The sequence below is a fragment of the Suncus etruscus genome, chromosome 11 (assembly GCF_024139225.1).
Source record: "Suncus etruscus isolate mSunEtr1 chromosome 11, mSunEtr1.pri.cur, whole genome shotgun sequence".
NCBI classification, from domain to species: Eukaryota; Metazoa; Chordata; class Mammalia; order Eulipotyphla; family Soricidae; genus Suncus; species Suncus etruscus.
The window spans coordinates 57223525-57245138 of record NC_064858.1 but is presented as its reverse complement, the minus strand read 5'-3'; the positions used below and the strand labels follow the sequence as shown (position 1 = coordinate 57245138).

Genomic DNA, 21614 nt, shown 5'->3' with positions numbered 1-21614 from the left:
GCCTCGTGCCTATCTGTATGTGTGAGCAAGTAAATGTGTACAAGTGTTATCCTGGGTTTTGCTTCCTGGCACCACAAAGAAAAAGAAAGAAAACCAGATGTACTTAAAAACATCAAAAGCATGAAGTGTAATGTAGTAATCATGTATCACTTACTTTGACAGAATACCAAGTTCCTTACTGACTTGGGCCCTATTCTTCTTCTTTTTCACCTTTGCTGCACTTATTGTGGTATTGCTGAGATACTGGAGAATTGCAGGAACATGAGGTAGAATTAATCGTCCTCCTATTGTGATAGAATCTGAAAGTGATTTTTAAAAAATTTTTAATTAACTACTGTCATAAAGGATGACTGTACAGTATCTTCATAAACACACCCAGTAGAGGGAACAAAGGCTAACTAAAAGTTTTATGAATCATTTGCCAACAGTTTCCGTGAAGAATCTTTGGATTTACACACTCAACATACCATCTGCATTGTCTGTGTACACACATCCAGTGACTGGCAAGCTTGAAACTGTGTCTGTGGGTTCAAAATCTGGAAGGTTCAGAAGATCTTCAGTTATATCCATTACAATACTGGCTGTAGCTTCAGAGAGATTCTTTGCTGAGAGAATCGCAAAAACATTGGTCAAGATGTCACATTCCGGATGCCCAGGTTTCTGCTTAGCCAGGATAGGGAAGTATCTGCAAGAAAAAGCAGGACATAAGTCATCTTATTCCCCCATGTGTTTAACTCTACAAACACGCTGCATGAGAATTTTCCTACTGGATTTAACACATACCTGTGTAAATATGAACAAGATAATTCAAAGGGGAAATCCAAAATCTACCATTTGATGGAAAATATTTCTATGTACTTACAACACTGCATTACATCGGCTTTGTGTACCTTTTTTACCCTGTCTCCATAATAATGCTGTGAGACAATAACATAATTTCAATATGGTACATAAAGAACCACGCTTATCCACTAAGCTAAGAGACATAAGAGCTGAGTCATCGTCTCACTCTATAAGGTTGAAGCCCCCTTTTTTTTTTTTTGTTTTTTGTTTTTGGGCCACACCCGGTAACGCTCAGGGGTTACTCCTGGCTATGCGCTCAGAAGTTGCTCCTGGCTTGGGGGACCATATGGGACGCCGGGGGATCGAACCGCGGTCCGTCCAAGGCCAGCGCAGGCAAGGCAGGCACCTTACCTCTTGCGCCACCGCCCGGGGTTGAAGCCCCTTTTTGAAGAAAAAATAAATGATCAACGATAAGCATTTTTTAATTAGAAACCTACAATATAAATGTTTACACACTCAGACAAACAACCAATTCACTGTCACAGGGGAAAGAGGTATACAGAACACAGCAATCATTTATTCCATCTGGATATGTAAAATTTGGGAGTTCAGATTATTTGGAGGCAAAGGTGGATAACTCCTTTCCAGTAATGAGGGAATCCTACAAACATCCTGGCTGGTGGGAGAGAATTATGAGGGTGGAGGCTTTCCAGAGAAAAACACGCCAGCTTCTGTGCAAAGATTGCCTAAAAGGCAAAGATTGCAAGTGAATTGAAATGTCAAGCTGAAAACAATGTAAATAGCCTGGCTGTACCAACTCATCATCATCATCATCATCATCACCAGAAAAATGACTTAGGCATCTGTATATAACTTGACAGGCATAGTTATACATATTTGCCCATAGCAGACACTGAACAGAAGATAAACAATCACTATCACATTACATATTTTCATCTCTAGGGCCTGGGGGAGGTCTCACTTGTATCTTACATGGTGGGCCTACAGGAAGCCAACTGCCAAGGAATGTACCATGATGCTTCCCAGCTCGGGGTGTGTGTGTGTGTGTGTGTGTGTGTGTGTGTGTGTGTGTGTGTGTGTGTGTGTGTGTGTGTGTGTGTGTGTGTGTGTGTGTGTGTGTGTGTGTGTGTGTGGCGTGGTCTGTGTGTGTGTATGTGTGTGGTGTGTGTGTGTGTGTGGTATGTGTGTGTGTGTGTGGTATGTGTGTGTGTGTGTGTGTGTGTGTGTGTGTGTGTGTGTGTGTGTGTGTGTGTGTATGGCAGGGGGGCAGCGGCTTTGGAGAGCCACATATTGTTTTTCAATTTTTTCAAGCAGAAAAGGCAAGACAGGTAATTTCCACTCTTGGACCTTAGTGAGTGCCCACAGTAACTCCAAAGAAACCCATCTGGAATCTACACAAAGGCCACAATGATCCATGGGTAAGAGTATGGTTCAATCAGAAACTTGGAACCCTGCCTTCAATGTGCCAGGGTTCCATAGAAGCATGGCGGTAAGCCCATGGAGGAAGGTACAGTAATAAAGGTGACAGGGTCACTAACCTCCAAGAACTTAGTGCAGGCCAATGATGAAGAGACTAATAGGACAGTGGCCGCGTGAAACAACAGACCCTTCTAGGAATGGACAATTCCAAGGAGGGAGGAACAGCTCAGAATCTGAGCAACTAGGAAGAAAATGAACAGGGACCTTAACTATCCCAGTTATGCTGTTTGTTTGGCGCTTAATTATTTACAGCATCTCTTCTCACCTTCAGAAATGTTTTTGGACAACATGATTACTCTCGCTAATAAAGCAATTTTCTATTGTTCTTAGATCATTTAATTTGAGACAATTTTACCTTACCTGTAGTCTTAAACATTCTGCAGATGGTTTAGTTCTACCTGCACGCATATGAACCACAAGTAAATTCAAGAATTTTCTGTAGATGAAAACCTTCTGTATATTAGCAAACTAATAAGATTTCAAGCTAAAATGACATATTTTGGGAAGGAAAATGTTTCACTACATAGTTCTGATATTGTCATTTATTTTTCTACATATGCATATCTATTGCATAGATTATGAGGAAAATTCACCTTTCTGATAACATAAGGGTTAAGTAGGGGGCGAAAAACAAGTTCTGATGCTTCCTTCCTCTACTGTAATGTGGCTTCTATTTTTCTCTGGCCAAAAATGAGAGTAATAGCAGAAGGGCAAAAAGTAGTATCCAATGACAAGGGCATCTATATCTTTTTTTTTCTTTTTTTTCTTTTTTTTTTTTTGGTTTTTGGGTCACACCCAGCAGCGCTCAGGGGTTACTCCTGGCAGTCTCAGGTGACCATATGGGATGCTGGGATTTGAACCACCAACCTTCTGCATGCAAGGCAAACACCCTACCTCCATGCTATCTCTCTGGCCCCAGGATCTATATCTTGAGTAAAAACCCAACTAATAAGGGCCAAGGGTGTATTTCAAAAATAGAGTACTTGCCTTGCATGGCTGATTTAGCTCATAGCACCACACATAAAAAACCAACAAAAAGACCCAATGAATATGAAGTCTTTATCAGAACTTTCCAAGTTAATAGTCCTTCATGGCTTACTTACATAAACACTGTGTAACTATAAATATTTCCAGACTGTTATGCCTGGTCAATGAAATATAAGAAATTGTTTTCTTAACCTGTGATATAAGTGGGAAAAAAGTCCTTACTCCAAAAATAATACAAGCTTTCTTGAGGTGAGACGAGATAGCTCAAAGGGCAAGTATACATGTTTTGCAAACCAGGATCCTGGGTTGGATCCCTAGGATCATGAGTTGACGAGGATGAGTCTGAGTCTCCTGTGCTCATCAGCCACTGAGTTATCTCTCTGGGCTTAAAGACTGCCCTTTTTAAGAGAGGTCATAAAAAAAGAAAGGGGTCAGGGAGAGAAGATTTTACCTTGCATTTCTACTCCAAATACTAATTAGCTTCAGCAAAGGAGTAGGAGAATACTGGCTCTCAGATCCAAGTCTGCTGATCTAGGACACAAAAAATAAGAGCACTTACAGAGATGTAGAAACAAACCACTAATTTGAAACAGACTAAGCAGAAACGCCACATCAGAGGATAAAAGAGTCAATAAACAGAGATTAACACAGAAAAGGGAAGACTGGAGAGAAGCAATGAGAGACCTTAGAATAACATCCATATAGGAAAAATGGTCAAGATGTAAGTGGAGACCTAGAACTTGAAAGGAATCAGGTAGAATGGTTTCCATCTCATTGTCAGACATGATGGAGCTTAAACAGCTGAACAAGTTTCCTAAAATCAAACATCTCCTACATTCTGCTGAACCGTAACCACTCTAGTTATCACCACCAAGTAATGTAGCCAGAGACATAATAAGAACATAGCGAACAAAAATACTTTCCATTAATCGTTTGAAAACCCAAAACAACCACATGGGCATTACTCAAGTTAGGGCACATATACTTGGGAGACAACATCCTATTCAAATCAGTCCTCACTATAAATGCCTTCTTCTGGCAGTAACCAGTTCTTAGACTTTATTTAGGTGGTAGAAGAAGCACAGAAAGTGTTTTAAAGATTGTCAACGTCGAGAGAGAAAGGTTTGATGTGACATTAGGACAGCTCTGGTAAAGCAGCACAGTAATAAAGGAATACACTGAAGGTGCCCAGAGAGGATGCAGGAACAGAAATGTACCTGGGGCCACACTGCACCATGGAACACAGCATCAATCTCTTCTGTTTTGAACTGATAAGACTCCCAGTCCAAAAAGATGTCAGTTACCATTTTAATTGCAAGGCGTCTTAAGTTCTTCAGTGGGTTTATAAACCTTAACTGTATCTGTTAAATAGAAATGTTTCCATTAAAAAAAGATCTTTTTTCTTTTTTATAATTTTATTTTTTCAGGCCACTGCTGCAGGCTCAGGGCAATGGCTAGTTCAACCATAGTCTTGTCATCTGCATCAGGTGGGATGTCAGCATAGGGGGAAACCCTTCTGCTCCTGCCAACAGGGCCTCCAGGGGAAAGGGGCTGCCATTGTTGACATTTTCAGCTGTCTCGAGGACCATTGACTGAGAAACCATTTCAAAATCTCCAAGGTCCACCTCACTCTGTTAAAAAAGGATAATTTTTTTTTAACTTCTGGACTTCACACTCTTTTTTATTTTTTGTTTTGTTTTGTTTTTCGGGCCACACCCATTTGATGCTCAGGGGTTACTCCTGGCTAAGTGCTCAGAAATTGCCCCTGGCTTGGGGGGACCATGTGGGATGTCGGGGGATCGAACCACGGTCCTTCCTTGGCTAGCGCTTAGCTACCTTACCTCTAGCACCACCTCGCCAGCCCCTGGACTTCACTCTTACGCAGATGACTTAAAAGAATCAAACTGAAAATCTTATAAATCTGATGGCTTCATCTCTGATTCTCTTGGAAATATCAACCGATTGATACATACTGCTTTTCTCAAGGAACAAGAAAGGAAAGAAGAGAGTTAAAGACATTAAGTTGGAAAGTAGTGCTTAAACAGCAGGGTAGGGCATTTGCCTTGCACACAGCCAATCCAAATTAGATTCCAGGCATTCCACAAGGTTCCCTGAGTATTACCAGAAGTTACCTGTGGGTATGGACCAAAAAAGTAAAAAGAAGCAAAATGATGTCAAGTGGCAAGTGTGCGCCATTCACAAAGTCTAGCAAAATCTCAAGAGCAAGGCCTTAGGGAAAAAACAACAGTAGTTTTGTAAAACCTCTTCTACCAATTCTACCACTTAATCCGGTAAGTTTCTCCCAAGGCCTTGGCTTATTTACTTTATGCAGGAAATTGTCTTAAACAGAATCCTGATTTCTTCCCACAAATAAAACTACCCTCTTCGAAACAAGACTTTATGTTCCAACTCCCATGAAAAATAGTTTGAAGAATTCTCGGTAAACTCAAAATTGAGCTGCCATATTACCCAGCAATCTCACTTTTGGACATATATCCCCAGGACAGAAAAACATTCCTCCAAGAGGATGTATGCACACTACTATTCATTGCAGCACTCCGCACAATAACTAAGATTTGGAATCAACCTTCATGTCCAATAACAGACAAGTGGATCATGAAGATGTGGCACATATATACAACGGAGTACTACATAGCTATAAGGAATGATGCAATCATATAATTTGCTGCAACATAGATAGAACTGGAAGATATTAAGTCAAATGAAGTAAGCCAGAAGAAGGATAAATACAGAATGGTATCACTTATATGTACTATTAGTATGAAGAAATACAATGGCTTAAATGGGAGTTGTCTTGAACACCCCTGGCCTCAGACTATAGCAAAAAGAAACTGAGTAGAGGAGAAAAACAAATATGAAAGGATGGGGGCCAAGGACCATGTTGTCTCAGGTGCTTTCATGGTGTTAAAAAATGACAGAACTAAATATCCAAGCCAAAGGCAACAACAATGGAATCAAGGGTCCGGAGTGATAGTATAACAGGTATAGGTTTGCCTTGCATGTGGCCCACCAGGGTTTGATCCCCGGCATGCCATATGGTCCCCGAACTTACCAGGAGTGATTTCTGAACATAGAGTCAGCAGTAACCACTCAACACCAGTGGTTGTGACCCCAAGACCATATTAAATCAAACCAAACTAAACCAAAATGATGCTAGAGACTCAAGCTTCAACAATCTAAACTTAAAATGGGCCTGTTATACAGGCAGACTGGGGGTGGGGGGCAAAGGGTGGTAATATGGGATACACTTGGGGAACATTGGTGGAAGGAGGTCAACACTGGTGGTGGGATTGGCCCTGATTCATTGTATATCTGAAATCCAACTATGAAGGATTTTGTAATCATATGGTCTCAATGGGGAAAAAAAAGGTCAATTATTTTTGGTGGATATTCAGGAACAGATCTAGCAGGTATTCTTGGTAATTATGTCTGAGAGTACTAAAACATTATCATCTGTTCATATAGTGAAAATTTTGCTCATTAAAATAAAATGAGGTGACTGATACAGGCCGATCTTGATATATAGAAAAATACAGTTTGAGAAATAAAGCGACAGTACAATGGGCAGGATACTTGCTGAGAACCCAGGTTGGATCCTTGGTACCTTCCCTAAGCCCACCAAGAGTGAGTACTGAATGCAGAGCCAGGAGTAACCTCTGTACTCCTAGGCCCCTATCAAACAAAAAAGGGGACATTATGAAGAAAAGGAATAAGGATGATACCATGTCATGAAAATTAAATGGTCTTAGTTAAATGCACCCACTTAAAATTTGAGGTTAACTTAAGCTAATATGCATGTACATGGAAATGTAAAAAATTCTATGCCTCTAATGTTTAAAGAGTTACATAAGTTTTATGGCTTTAGATTGCCTGTGTGCTGTTAAGAAATATTATAATGTGGGCCCAGAGAGATAGCACAGCGGTGCTAGTCTTGCAAGCAGTCGATCCAGGACCTAAGGTGGTTGGTTCGAATCCCGGTGTCCCATATGGTCCCTTGTGCCTGCCAGGAGCTATTTCTGAGCAGACAGCCAGGAGTAACCCCTGAGCACTGCCAGCTGTGGCCCAAAAACCAAAAAAAAAAAAGAAAGAAAGAAATATTATAATGTGCTACAATCTGGGGACTTGAGGGACAAAGTAATTGTACATGGATTCTGTTTTATTTATCTTAATGTTCTTTGGCTGAAAGTTCAAAGTTAAGATATCAACAAGGGGACTTCTTCTGAGAATTATGTTATGGCTGATTGTCCTTCCACTGTAACTTTACCTTGTCCTCTTTCTTTGCATCTTTTGTTCTCATAATTCAAAATAAAAAAATTAAAAAATAAAAAATAAATTAAAAAAAATAAATGGTCTAATTATGAAAATATGATTTTGAAACAGAACGTTCCAAGTCATGTGAGTAGGAATTAACTTGCCACATGTGTCTAAGGAATTTTACCTCACACATCCATCAACCTTATCTGACTATCTACTGGCAGGTTACAAGGACAGGAAATGACAGGCAAGCACATGGTGACACAGACACAAGCCATCCAGTTCAAATCTCAGTTTCACTGGCCAAGTTTTTATTCAGCTGCATCATGTTTAGTGAGAGGCAGAATCCAAAAGTAACTATATGAGAAAAATATACTATGGTCCCCTAATAGCAGCATTATTTTCCACGTGGGGTCATGTAATCTCCCTGAAGACTCCTCCTTAGATAGTTCAAGGGCGTCACAAGTGAAAAAGTCTGTTAGTGGGAGAGGGAAGGAGCCATTGCAGGGAGGGGTAGAGTGATAACTGGAAGGAAACAAGGTCAAAAGGGAGCATAATCAGAAAATGTTTGGGAAACACACGTAAGAGGACAAGAAATGACTCTCAGCAAGCAGGACATCAAACAAAAAGTTCTCTAGCTTCTGCTCCATCCTTCTGGGCCTCTCTATTAATTTGTAGCTCCTATCACCTCTGTACCAGTGGCCAGGTTTATTACTCAACAACTACTAAGTAAACAGGAGAAATAGCCATGAAGTGAGCAATAATCATGGAGTTCAGTTCCTGGAAAGTCAATATGGCTAAATGTATGTACATTTCCAAGTTGTTTCGTTGCTTAAATGTATAGAAACCCAAGTAAATTCAAAGCAATATGACCCTTAAATTATGTATATTTCACTGTAAGTCAATGACCTGAAGGATTTGAAAAATACAAAAAGGGTCAATGTGTAACACAGCTCAAACACTCAGATGTAAAACTTTAACTCATTGAAGCAATATTACTGTGCAATTATTCATTTCAGCACTGTAAGGAACGCTTTGGACTTGTCAAGGGATTGAGGTTTTGTGTTTGGTTTGCTTTAGCTTTTGGTCTATACTTGGCCATTCTCAGGATTTAATCCTGGCTCTGCAATCATGGATCATTGTCGGAGGTGCTCATGGGCCATACAGAGTATCAGGGAATAGAACCTGGGTTGACCACAAGCGAGGCCAAGTGTTCTGTACACTATATCATTGCTCTGGCCTCCTGTCCAAAGACTTCTATAAAAAAGATACAATCTGTCTAAATGTTTCACACCTCATTAATTAATGATCCGTGAAATTATATAAACGGTCATTTGCCCGGGAGCCTGGGTCAGACTCCATTACTGAGTAACTTCTTTGATGTCAGCCAGAAAGAGGACTTAATGAGCATTCAGTGGACTTCATGCCTTTCACAACTGAATCTAACAGATAAAGTTACTATGATCCACTATAAAGCCTAAATAAAATTTCTCCTATCATTCTCCCCACGGTATGAAAGCTTTTGTCATGAACAAGATTTTCACATAACCTCTTTTTTCAAGGGCACTGAAAGAAGGAATAATACTAATTGATAGGGCATTTGCCTTGCATTTGGCCAATCTAGGTTTAATCCTCAGCATTCTGTCCAGTCCCCACACACTTTACAGGAGTGATTTCTGAGTGCAGAGCCAGGAGTAAACTCTGAGCATTGCTAGGTGTGGCTCCAAAACAAAAATAAACAAAAAATACCTTCCTCCCCCCACCCCAGTTTTCACAAAGCAGTCAAAGTGACACTTTTTTTTTTTTTTTTTTTTTTTTGGGTTTTTGGGTCACACCCGGCGTTGCTCAGGGGTGAGTCCTGGCTGTCTGCTCAGAAATAGCTCCTGGCAGGCACGGGGGACCATATGGGACACCGGGATTCGAACCAACCACCTTTGGTCCTGGTTCGGCTGTTTGCAAGGCAAACACCGCTGTGCTATCTCTCCGGGCCCCAAAGTGACACTTTTAAACCAGCAAGAGATTGTCACTTCCTGAATGCTTCTCAAGAGCTCCCAGGAGGGGTCAAAGTAAATCAAGCTCTCAAGCCTTTGCCTCCCTCCTGGCTTTCCTTAACAGGATCTTCCTACTCCCATGCCCTTGCCACTCTTGCTTCCTGCCTGTCCTTAGAATGTGCCAGGATGGGCCCAATGCAGGGACTTTGCACCACTGGTCACTCACTCTCTGTGTGCAATGTTCCTTCATGGTTGGGTAGTATCATCACAAACTGCCTTCTTTATAAGGTCCCTAACCAACCCAGGAAAACAACACCATTATTTTTGAGTGCATCTGTTTCTTTAAATTTCCTTTCATTTTCCCATCTCTCCTTAACACCATTTCTACTACTTGATGAACTAATTGGGAACTTTTGGGGGACAAAATGACGAAGCTGGACCACACTCAGCAGGGGAACCCAGTGATGCCCAAGGGAGCATGTGGTTTCAGGATTGATCCCATATCAGCTGCATGCAAGGAGAGTGCCTGCCCTTCTAAACTATTTTGCCGGCCAATGTAGAGACTATTTCTAAACATTGCTCAACTGTCTTGGTCAAATTCTACCATCTGTGTCACTCGGTCTGCATCTAATCAACAATGTTTTCTCCTCATTGTAAGAATTCTCTCTTGGGGCCGGAGAGATAGCATGGAGGTAAGGCGTTTGCCTTTCATGCAGAAGGTCATCGGTTCGAATCCCGGCGTCCCATATGGTCCCCCATGCCTGCCAGGAGCAATTTCTGAGCCTGGAGCCAGGAATAACCCCTGAGCACTGCTGGGTGTGACCCAAAAACCACAAAAAAAAAAAAAAAAAAAAAAAAAAAAGAATTCTCTCTTTTTTTAAAAAAATATTTATTTATTTACTGGTTTTGGACCACACTCAGTGTTGATCAGGGTGTTACTCCTGGCTCTGCGCTTAGAAATTCTTCCTGGAAGGCTCAGGGGGACCATATGGGATGCCAGAATTCGAGCCCAGGCCTGTCATGGGTCAGCCCCGTGCAAGTCAAATGCCCTTCTGCTATACTATCGCTTTGGCCCCAGAATTCTCTTTTCATGCTGGGAAATCCTGTACTGCTTCTCAGACATGGTGTGTTTTATTTTCATGGTTCTATCACTTGAAAGCTGTCGAGCTCTATTCTGAAACATAGTTAAATTACTTGTAAAAAGTTGGTAAATGGTTCCAGAGCAGCCTTTGTTCCCAGTTCCCACCATCTGGCTCCACAACACAACCCACCTGATCTGAGAACCTCTCATGGGGTCCCCACTTCTGCCCTGGCTTCTGGGAATAGGAGCATGTGTGAGTTGAAAGACAGTTCCACCTGCTCCTCTGTTTTTGCTTTTGGGACACACTGAGTGGTACTCAGAGCTTACTTCTGGCTGGAATGGGGACCATAAGGAAGGTTGGGGATTGAACTTGGGTTGGCAGCACACAAGGCAAATGCTCTAGTGCTATTGCTCTGCACCCCACCTGCTTCTTTGCAGTGGCCTTTCTGCTTTTTAGTTAAAATGGAATGACAAAGAACAGACTCAACCACCCTTCAGAAGCAACCACTCAACAAGACACTGAACAACTGATTTCCAACCCTGAGCCACTGCCCAGAGAGGCGAGAAGGCAGTTGACTACCTTGCACTTCCAGTCTAGAAGGTGTTGAAAGGTAAAGGACAGGCTGAGGTCAATGAGCTTAGGCTAAGGAGATGGTTGGGAGACCAGTGTGGGTGGACTGAGAGAGGAGAACACACAGAATGCAGATTAGAGCTCTGAAGGGGCTTCCTCATTCCATCTTATTCTCAGAACATGAGCACCACTGAACATTATTCTAATTACTGACATACTGTGAACTAAATATTTATTTTGACTCTGGAGTTATTTTTTTGGAGGGTCAAGAGGGAGCCCACACTTGCTGGTACTTAGCAATCACTCCAGAAGATGCTTTAAGGGGCAATATGCAGTGCCTGGCCACATGTAAGGCAAGGTCTTAAATCCTGTACTATCTCTTCAGTTCTGTGTATTTATGATTTTAAGAGATAAATAAAAACCTTTGTTCTGCTGACCACGACCACTTCATCCCCAGTGGAAGAGTACCTGACATATAACAGAGGCTTAATTTACATTTGCTGAAAGGAGTGAAAGCATAAAGAAGCAAAATGATGTCTACTAAAAATAGAAGGTGTATCTTTTTGTTTTGTTTTTGTGCCACACTTGTTGATGCTCTGGGGTTACTCGTGGCTCTACAATCAGGTATTACTACTGCAGTGCTTAGGGGACCATATGGCATGACTGGGACTGAACCCGTTAGTAAGGCAAGAGCCCTACCCATTGTATTATTATTGTTCTGGTCCTGGAAGAAGTTTTCTAGTTCTCCAAATAAATAGTGGCAATCAGAATACAATTTCATCAGAGAAATGTATTTACATCCAATCAGAGCTCTCTACACAGGAGCCCACAATTTTTTGGTATTATAACAATATTTGAGAGTCAGTTCATTGGGGAGATCCATAAATCAATGAGATATATTGTGCACAATTTAAAATACGATTCATCATTAAATGACAATAACAGCAGAAATCTGAATGGATCTGCACTTCAACCTCTTTCTAAGAGGCCTTTAGTCTAAGTAGACATTAGGTTTCTTAAACCTTAAATATACTTATGCCCACATACCAATTCACAAGAACATAAATAGACCATCTTGAATACAATTCAGATTAAGCACCACCTCAGGAATCCTCTGGCAACTAGATCACTGCTCTTGCCTAATCTGCTTATCTTTATTCAAGACATTATACAGATAGCAGACAAGCATTTACTTTACAAAGAAATAGTTATTCATTATCCAACTACTCCAGATGAATGAGAGTTGGAGAGTATCCTTTACCTTTAAGATCTTGAATTTAAAATAAAAAAAAAAAAAAAAAAGAAAAGAGTCTACCATCCCTGACTTCGATTTCTGAGACTATATGTAGGACTAATTTACTCCCTAACATTTCACCTTTCAAAAATATACTTGGTCTTGGGGGCCAGATAGATAGGCACAATAGGTAGGGTGCTCACTTTACATACAGTCAGCCCAGGTTTGATCTCTGGGCCTCCAGATGGTCCCCCAATACTGCAAGGAATGATTCCTGAGTATAGAGCCAGGAATAACCCCTGAGCATCACCAGTGTGGTTCTAAAAACAAAATACAAAACAAACAAACAAACAAAAAAACCCCACTTAGTCTGATTTACATTTCTTAATACTCAAACGGCAAGTTCCAGTACATAGAGATTCCCATTACATAGAAACATTACATACTATTTTGTTTTTTGGGGCCACACTCAGTGGCACTCAGGGGTTACTCCTGGCTATGCACTCAGAAATCACTCCTGACTTGGAGGACCATATGGAATGGCAGGGGATCAAATCGAGTTCTGTCCTAGGCTAGCGCTGGCAAGGCAGACACCTTACCGCTCTGTGCCACTGCTCTGGCCCCCTGTACATACTATTTTAAAGATACCTTCAGAGATACAGAAGAAAAATTAAACCTGGAAGGATTTTAGGTATTAACTCCCAAGCCATTTCCAAACTAAAACACACATTCTTAGTGGCCCAAGAATAAATGGCTAGTGACTCACCTTTTCCCTTTGGTCAAGGATTTGTGACACAGTAGCTGTCATACAAAGCAGTATCTGTAAAATCTTTGGTAAGTATGCACTGATCAGATGACTTATGTTCTTCAGAACAACTTCAAGGCTATTTAAAATACCATGCTGACGACCTACTGGAAGAACTTTAGACAAATCCAAATCGTCTACTGCTCGAATGACTGCAGAATGACATTCGCCTAGTGAAACAGAGAAGAATAGAGATCCGTATTATTTTCTAATTACTTTTTGGTTTGGTTTTGTGGTCCCACCTGGCAATGCTCAGTGCTTACACCTGGCTCTGCACTCAGGGATCACTCTTGGCAGTACTTAGGGAACCATATGGGATGCTGGGGATTTAATCTGAGTTGGCCGTGTACAAGGCAGGAGGCCTTGCAACTGAACTGTAGCTGCAGCTCCATTGCTAGTTACTTTTTTTTTTTGCTTTTTGGACCACACCCGTTGATGCTCAGGGATTACTCCTGGCTATACTCTCAGAAATCGCTCCTGGCTGGGGGACCATATGAGACGGCGGGGAATTGAACCACGATCCGTCCTAGGTTGGCGCCTGCAAGGCAAATGCCTTACTGCTTGCACCATCACTCCGGCCTCATTGCTAGTTTCTTTTTGTAATGACGGCTTCCATTCAATTTCGGGATAATAATAAAACAGAATTTTCTTTTGTTACAATGATATATAGATAATGTGTTTTCCTCATAGGCTTTTCTCCTTTTGATGCTTACTAAATAGTCTGTGTGACACCTTCTGCTATTAAAACTTTAAAAAACCAGTTTCAGCATTAAGTCCCTAAGCCCATTCTGATCCTGTTTATAACTACCTACTGCTCAAACTTAAAGTTATTAATAGACTTTATTTCATTAAGTAATATCCCATTACTTTTTATTTCATGCTCAGTGCTTACTGAACAATGCTCAAATCATCAAAGTGTCAAAGAAAATGTCTCATTCCATAGTAAGCTCCCAAAAGGCTGAGAATTAAATTTATTTTCTCTCATTGTTCTGGTGCATAAATTAAACAGTAGACCCTGATATACAACCACCACACTAATTTCAGAATTTAGTTAAATCTTTTTTGTTTGTTTCAGGACCAAATCCAGCAATATTCAGGAGTTACTCCTGTCTGTGCACTCAGGAATTATTCCTGGTGGTACACAGGGCACCATATGGGATGCCAATGATCAAACCTGGTCAGATGCTTGGAAGGCAAGCACCCTAACCACTGTGCTATCTCTCCAGCTTCAGAATTTAGTTAAAAGTCATACCACCAGGAGTGATCTCTGAGTGTAAATCAGGAGAACCTGAGAACCACCAGATGTGGTCCCATAAACCAAAAAGAAAAGCCTTAAATACTGAGATTTACTTGAGATTTACTTCAAACTGCCTGAATCAAGGTAATCATGGGACTGAAGAAGAGGTCTTAGAATTAAAATTGGGGATCAAGGGGCCGGAGAGATAGTATGGAGGTAAGGCATTTGCTTTGCATGCAGAAGGTCAGTGGTTCGAATCCCAGCATCCCATAAGGTTCCCTGAGCCTGCAAGGGTGATTCCTTTTTTTTTTTTTTTTTTTTTTTTTTGGTTTTTGGGCCACACCCTGTGATGCTCAGGGTTACTCCTGGCTATGCGCTCAGAAGTTGCTCCTGGCTTCTTGGGGACCATATGGGACGCCGGGGGATCGAACCGTGGTCCGTCCTAGGCTAGCGCAGGCAAGGCAGGCACCTTACCTCCAGCGCCACCGCCCGGCCCCGCAAGGGTGATTCCTGAGCGTAGAGCCAGGAGTAATGCCTGAGCGCTGTCGGGTGTATCCCAAAAACCAAAAAAAAAAAAAAAAATCCAATCCCAAGTCCACCATTATCTAGCTCAGTGGTCATGGGGAAAATACCTATTTCCTAAGCCTTAGTTCCTTCATCTACAAAATGAAGACAACTGGGGTCAGAGTGTAAGTACAGCAAGTAGGGCATTTGCCTTGCATGCAGCCAACCAGATCCTCTCATATAACGCCCCCCCCCATCTTTGAGCAATGATTCATGAGTGCAGCAGAGCTAGGAGTAAACCCTCAGTATAACTAGATGCCCCCTACCCCCAAAACTGAACAAGCAAAATGATACTTCCTGTGGCTATTTTTAAAGATCAACTTCATTCTATGTAAAGAGAATTGGCAAAAAAAAAAAATAAAATAAAATAAATAAATAAATAAATAAAATAATACTTAAGTCATTAACATGGTAGGAAGCTTGCCACAAAGAACAGGGAAGTGCAGTTAAGGCAGAGAAGGGACCACTATCATGACGATAGTTAGAAATGAATACTTTGGACAAGAATTGGGTGCTGAAAGGAGATAAAGTGATATGCATGATACCCCTCCAGTAACAATATTGCAAACTACAGTGTCTAAGAGAGAAGGAAAGAGACAAAGAGAAAGAGAACAATTTCTACCACAGAGGTAGGTAGGTGAGAGGGTTGGGGAGGGCAGGAGGAAAACTGGGGATATTGGTGAAATGTGCACTGGTGAAGGGTGTTGGCATTGTGTTACACCCCACTCAGGAAGGGCACACACTTCAGAAGTGCTGCACTCCTGAAAAAAGAATTATTTGCCAAAAAGGCCCGCTTAGAGCAGTCAAATCAGTTGACCCTTTGCGTGGATTGTTTGACTATAATTCTAAAACGTGGCTGTAACTATCTCTCTCTTTATTTTTGACCATTATTAGAAATCAGGCCTTAGTAATTCTTTCTAACAAAGAAGCACAGTACAAATCCCGCCAAAAGTCTCCCACTGACCAGCTCTCTGTGATCTCTGCTACCTTGGCTGGCGCCAAGATCATGTTTTTCCCAAAACTTAGCTCATAGTAAAGTAATTTTCAGTTTTTCCCCAAAACTCTAAAACATTTCTCTCTCTTCCCACTTCCCTGAAAATTACCTGGTTTCTCCTGCTTACCCAAAACAAAGCAAACCCACAACAAAACTGCCTTTCACCTTCAGTATCGGTTCTTTAATATGCAAATTTTAGTCGTGGTCTTTCATTCTGTTTCCCTAACCATTTCCCACTTTCTTTGATCTCCAAAATTGCACCCCTCATTCCAGAGCTACCCCTTTAAGTTACCCAGCTCAAAAAATAAATTTGTCTTCGTCTTTCTAGATGCAAGTCCCCATGCATTCTGTGTGGTCTCATTTATTTCATATTTCATAATTCATTATTCCATATTCGCCTCTTCGTGCTCCCGCTTGACTCTCAGTGGGAAAATGAACTCACTAAGGTTATGCTTAGGGACTTTTTATCTCATCAGGATAAAGGGTCCGCAGCAGCATTGTATGAGTAAAACTCATTCATGAACAACTTTTTATCTGTATATTTCATGGTGATTCAATTAAAGAACTTATTAAAAATAGTAGTGTAGTCATTATTATTACAAACGATGATACCATATAACAGAGAATATATGATAAAGCATGACAGCTCGTTGTACACAAGTACTGTCATTGTGTTTAGACTATAAAAATGAGAAAGATGAGGGGCCGGAGTGATAGCATGGAGGTAGGGCCTTGCATGCAGAAGGACAGTGGTTCGAATCCTGGCATCCATGTGGTCCCTCGAGCCTGCCAGAAGCGATTTCTGAGCGTACAGCCAGTAGTAACCCCTGATTAAAGTCCACCTTTAATATAGGAAAAAGCCACCACTTATATGGGGGTGTGTGACCCACACAATGAGAAAAATTATAGTCAACTTCCTATTTATAACAGTCTGGCATGGGAAGTCTTCAACTTCACTGGTGATGAATGACTCAGTGAATAAGTTGGTGGCAAAATAACCAAGGATAATTAAGCCACTTATAATTCTAAGATAAAATAGATTCTGTCTATGAATATGTACTTAGTATTTTTCTTTTTTTTTCTTTTTTTGGGGGGAGGTTTTTGGGCCACATTCAGGGGTTACTCCTGGCTAGGTGCTCAGAAATCACTCCTGGCTTGGGGACCATATCGGACACTGGGATTTGAAGCACCATCCTTCTGCATGCAAGGCAAATGTCCTACTTCCATGCTATAGCTCCGGCCCCTCATCTTTCTCATTTTTATGAACCATGGTCCATCCTAGGTTAGCACGTGCAAGGCAGACACCCTACCACTTGCGGCACAGTTCTGGCAAATGTACTTAGCTTTTTTCAACTAATCTAAATACACAACAAAAATTATGTATGTCCTATACAGAATTTGAAAACACATGCTGATAATTCCCAGGACCACTTGTGAGTTCCACTGAGTTCAATCAAAGTTGAAAAAGTACTACATTTCGTGGCCGAAAATGAAAAATAACCCATTTCAGCAAAAAGTCCACCCTTAATATAGAAAAAAGCCACCACTAGTATGGGGAAGAGCAACCCCTATATTAGAGAAATTCCAAGAGTCAAGGAACCAGCCCCAGACACTGAAGTCCACAATCCACAAGTTTTTGGGGTGAGGGAGGTGCTCTTAGCTACCATTCTTTAAGTGTTTCACAGGTTCAAAAAGTAGGTCCAAGAATATCTCGATCTCCTCAGGTTGGGTCCCAGCAAGGAATCTCAAAACAATGGACATGCGGGTACTTGATGCAGATTTCCCCTGAGTTTTACTGCCAGTCTTATTCTTCATTCTTCCATACAAAATTCTAAAAAAAAAAAAAAAAATTAAGAGGAACCATTTATTTACTTACTTGGTTTTGGGGCCACACCTGATTCAGGGGTTACTCCTGGCTCTGCACTTGAAATGGTGCTCAGTGGTGGTATATACCTGATGGTGCTCGGGAAACCATATGTGACACCATAAATTGAAATTGGGATAGGTGTATGCAAAGCAAACCATCTTAGCTGGTATACTATTTCTCCACCCCCACAACAGAATTCATATTAGTTGTTCTGTTCTACCTCCATCTAACACCCAACTCAAAGGTCAAATCCAAATGAATTAAAGACCTTGATATCAGACTCGAAATCATAAAAACAATGCATAGGTAAAACACTCTATGACATTGAGACTAAAGGCATATTTAAGGAGGAAACAGCACTCTCCAAATAAATGGAAGCAGAGAAAAATATATGGCACTATATTAAGCTGAGAAGCTTCTGCACCTCAAAAGAAATAGTGCCTAGAATACAAAAGCCACCACAGAATGGGAGAAACTATTCACACAATACCCATCAGACAAGGAGCTAATAGTGAAAATACACAAGGTACTGACAGAACTTAACAAGAAAGATTCATCTAATCCCATCAAAAAATGGGAAGAAATGAACAGACACTTTCCAAAAAAAGAAATACAAATGGCCAAAGACACAGGAAAAAATGCTTATATCATCAGGGAGATGCAAATCAAAACAACAATGAAGTACCATCTCATGCCACAGAAACTGGCACACATCACAAAGAACAAGAACAATCAGTGCTGGCAGGGATGTGGAGAGAAAGCAACCCTCATTCATTGCTGGTAGGAATGCTGCCTAGTCCAGCCTTTATGGAAAACAATATGGAGATTCCTCAAAAAACAGGAAATTGAGCTCCCATATGATCCAGCCATTCCACTCGTAGGGATATACCCTCGGAACACAAAAATACAATACAAAAATCCCTTCCTCACACCTATATTCATTGCCACGCTATTTACAATAGGCCAGATTCTGAAAACAACCAAGATGCCCTTCAACAGATGAATAGCTATAGAAATTGTGGTACATATACATAATGAAATATTATGCAGCCATCAGGAGAGATGAAGTCATGAAATTTTCCTATAGATGGATGTACATGGAAACTGTTGTGAGTGAAATAAGCCAGAGAGAGGAGAGAGAGACCGAATTCTCACTGATCTTTGAGGTGTTTTTGTTTTGTTTTGTTTTTGATTTTTGGGTTTTGGGTTACACCCAGTGACACTCAGAGGTTACTTCTGGCTCTGTGCTCAGAAATCGCTCCTGAAAGGTATGGGGGACCATATGGGATACCGGGATTCAAACCACCATCTGTCATGGATAGGCTGCTTGCAAGGCAAACACCTTACCGCTATGCTATCTCTCTGGCCCCTGATGGGTTTTAAGAAAAATAAAATAAATTATTGTTATAATGCCCAGAAATGAGGGCCAGAAGGACCAGCTCACAATATAAAGCTTACCACAAGGAGTGGTGAGTGCAGTTGGAAAAATAACTACACTAACAACTACCATCACAATGTTAATGAGTTGGAAAAGTAGAATGCTTGTTTCGAATACAGGGAGGGAATAAGGGAGGAGGGAGATCAGAGGCATTAGTGGTGGGAATGTTGCACTGGTGAAGGGGGGTATTCTTTGTGTGCCTGAAATCCAACTACAATCATGTTTGTAATCACGGTGTTTAAATAAAAATAATTATACAAAATAAAATAAATTGTAAAAAATTTTAAAAAAGAAAAAGATAAATCAAACAGTCAAATTATTTTTCTATATTTTCTTTTAATAATATGAATCTTGGGGCCAGAGTAATAGCATGTCTGCCTTGTATGCGGCTGACCCAGACAAACTGCAGTTCGATTTTCAGGCATCCTACTGGTCCCCCAAGCTTGAGCGTTACTGGGTGTGCCCCCCAAAAAAACAAACAAACAAAAAATGAATAATAATATGATTCTCTCTCTCTCTCTTTTTCTCTCTTTTTTGGTTTTGGGGTCACACCCGGCAGCGCTCGGGGTTACTCCTAGCACTGTACTCAGAATGCCGGGATTCAAACCACCGACCTTCTACATGCAAGGCAAACACATTACCTCCATGCTATCTCGCTGGCCCCTATGATTCTCTTTTAATAATAACAAACTTAATAAAATCTAAATAGAAATGTTTCTTGTATTTTTTAGACTTTTTTTTTTTTTTTTTGGTTTTTGGGCCACACCCGGCAGTGCTCAGGGGTTACTCCTGGCTGTCTGCTCGGAAATAGCTCCTGGCAGGCACGGGGGACCATATGGGACACCGGGATTTGAACCAACCACCTTTGGTCCTAGATCGGCTGCTTGCAAGGCAAATGCCCACTGTGCTATCTCTCCGGGCCCTGTTCTGTCCTTCTAAAAGGCCAGAATAACAACTTAACAGATTGAAATGGATATGTTATAAAACAAGAAAGAGCTACAATAGAAATAAAATGTTTAATAAAGAAGTTTAGAAAAATAACCAAGCAAAACAAATCAAGATTAAGGGAAGCAGGAAAAAGAGAATACTAGAGATTAAGGCCAAAAAAAAAAAAAAAAAAAAAGAAGTCTTTGTAAGAGAGAAAACAAATACACCTATCAAACAGATAACTATCGGGCCAGAGTGATATAGGACAGTAGGTAAGACATGTGCTTTGCATGCAGCTGACCAGGGTTCTACTTGCACATCTCCCAAGGCTTACCAGGAATCATCCCTGAGAACAGAACCAGAAGTCAGACCCTGAGACTCTTAGATCAATGGAATAGACTTGAATATCCTGAGACAAATCCTCAGGTATATGATCAATTAACCTTTGATAAAGAAACAAGAAATATGAAGTGAAGCAAGGAAAGTTTCTTCAACAAGTGTTAAGATTTTTTTTGTTTTTGTTTTTGTTTTTTTGGGGGGGGCACACCCGTTTGATGCTCAGGGGTTACTCCTGGCTAAGCGCTCAGAAATTGCCCCTGGCTTGGGGGGACCATATGGGACACCGGGGGATCGAACCGCAGTCCTTCCTTGGCTAGCGCTTGCAAGGCAGACACCTCTAGCGCCACCTTACCGGCCCCGGTAAGATTTTTTTTAAATAGGAGTCTCCCCCTCCAGACCCCCCAAAGAGACCTTAATAAATATAAGGACAAAACCAGGGCTGGAGAAAGTGTACAATGAGTTAGACTGTATGCTTTGCATACAAGAGGTCTGGGCACTATTCCCAGCAACACATAGATATTGTAAGAGACAAATTCCATTATAGTATTCAGTGTTACCTTAAACAATAATAAAATTGGGACTGGAGCCACAATACAAGGGTTAATGCACTTGCCTTGCACACAGCTGACCCAGCTACCCCATATGTGTCTCCCAAGCCTGCGAGGAGTGATCCTGGAGCATGAGGCAAAAATAACTCCTGAGCATGATAGGTGTGCCCCAACCCCCAAAATCAAAATATGGTGATTTTCCAATTTTTGATATATGATTCTTTCACAATCTTAAATTACTGAAAGACCTTCAGTTCTATTTATTACTAACATAGAGAAAATCAAAACCAAAAAAAATGAAATAACTTCATATTGTGGCCCTCCTGACAGTGAGCCAAGCGAAGTCCATACCAGGAATAGGCAGACCCCAGTTGGAACAGCTAGTACAGAAGCATTTACTGCTACATACAGCAGCAATTCAAAAATAACAACAAATAATTCTTCTAAGCTCTACAGCTAAGATGGAAATCAAG

The 21614-nt window shown here is 41.0% G+C and overlaps 1 protein-coding gene across 2 annotated transcripts in view; it reads right to left on the bottom strand.

Annotated features, from left to right (window-relative positions):
• UTP20 (UTP20 small subunit processome component) overlaps positions 1–21614 on the bottom strand; it is a 148421-nt gene that overhangs the window by 57012 nt on the left and 69795 nt on the right. For both annotated transcript variants that reach the window (XM_049782797.1, XM_049782796.1), the window contains exons 26-31: positions 17687–17853; positions 13189–13397; positions 4488–4631; positions 3722–3801; positions 468–685; positions 155–299 (exon numbers count right to left, since the gene is read on the bottom strand). In XM_049782797.1, the coding sequence (XP_049638754.1) occupies positions 155–299; positions 468–685; positions 3722–3801; positions 4488–4631; positions 13189–13397; positions 17687–17853 (963 nt within the window). The remainder of the gene's footprint in view (positions 1–154; positions 300–467; positions 686–3721; positions 3802–4487; positions 4632–13188; positions 13398–17686; positions 17854–21614) is intronic.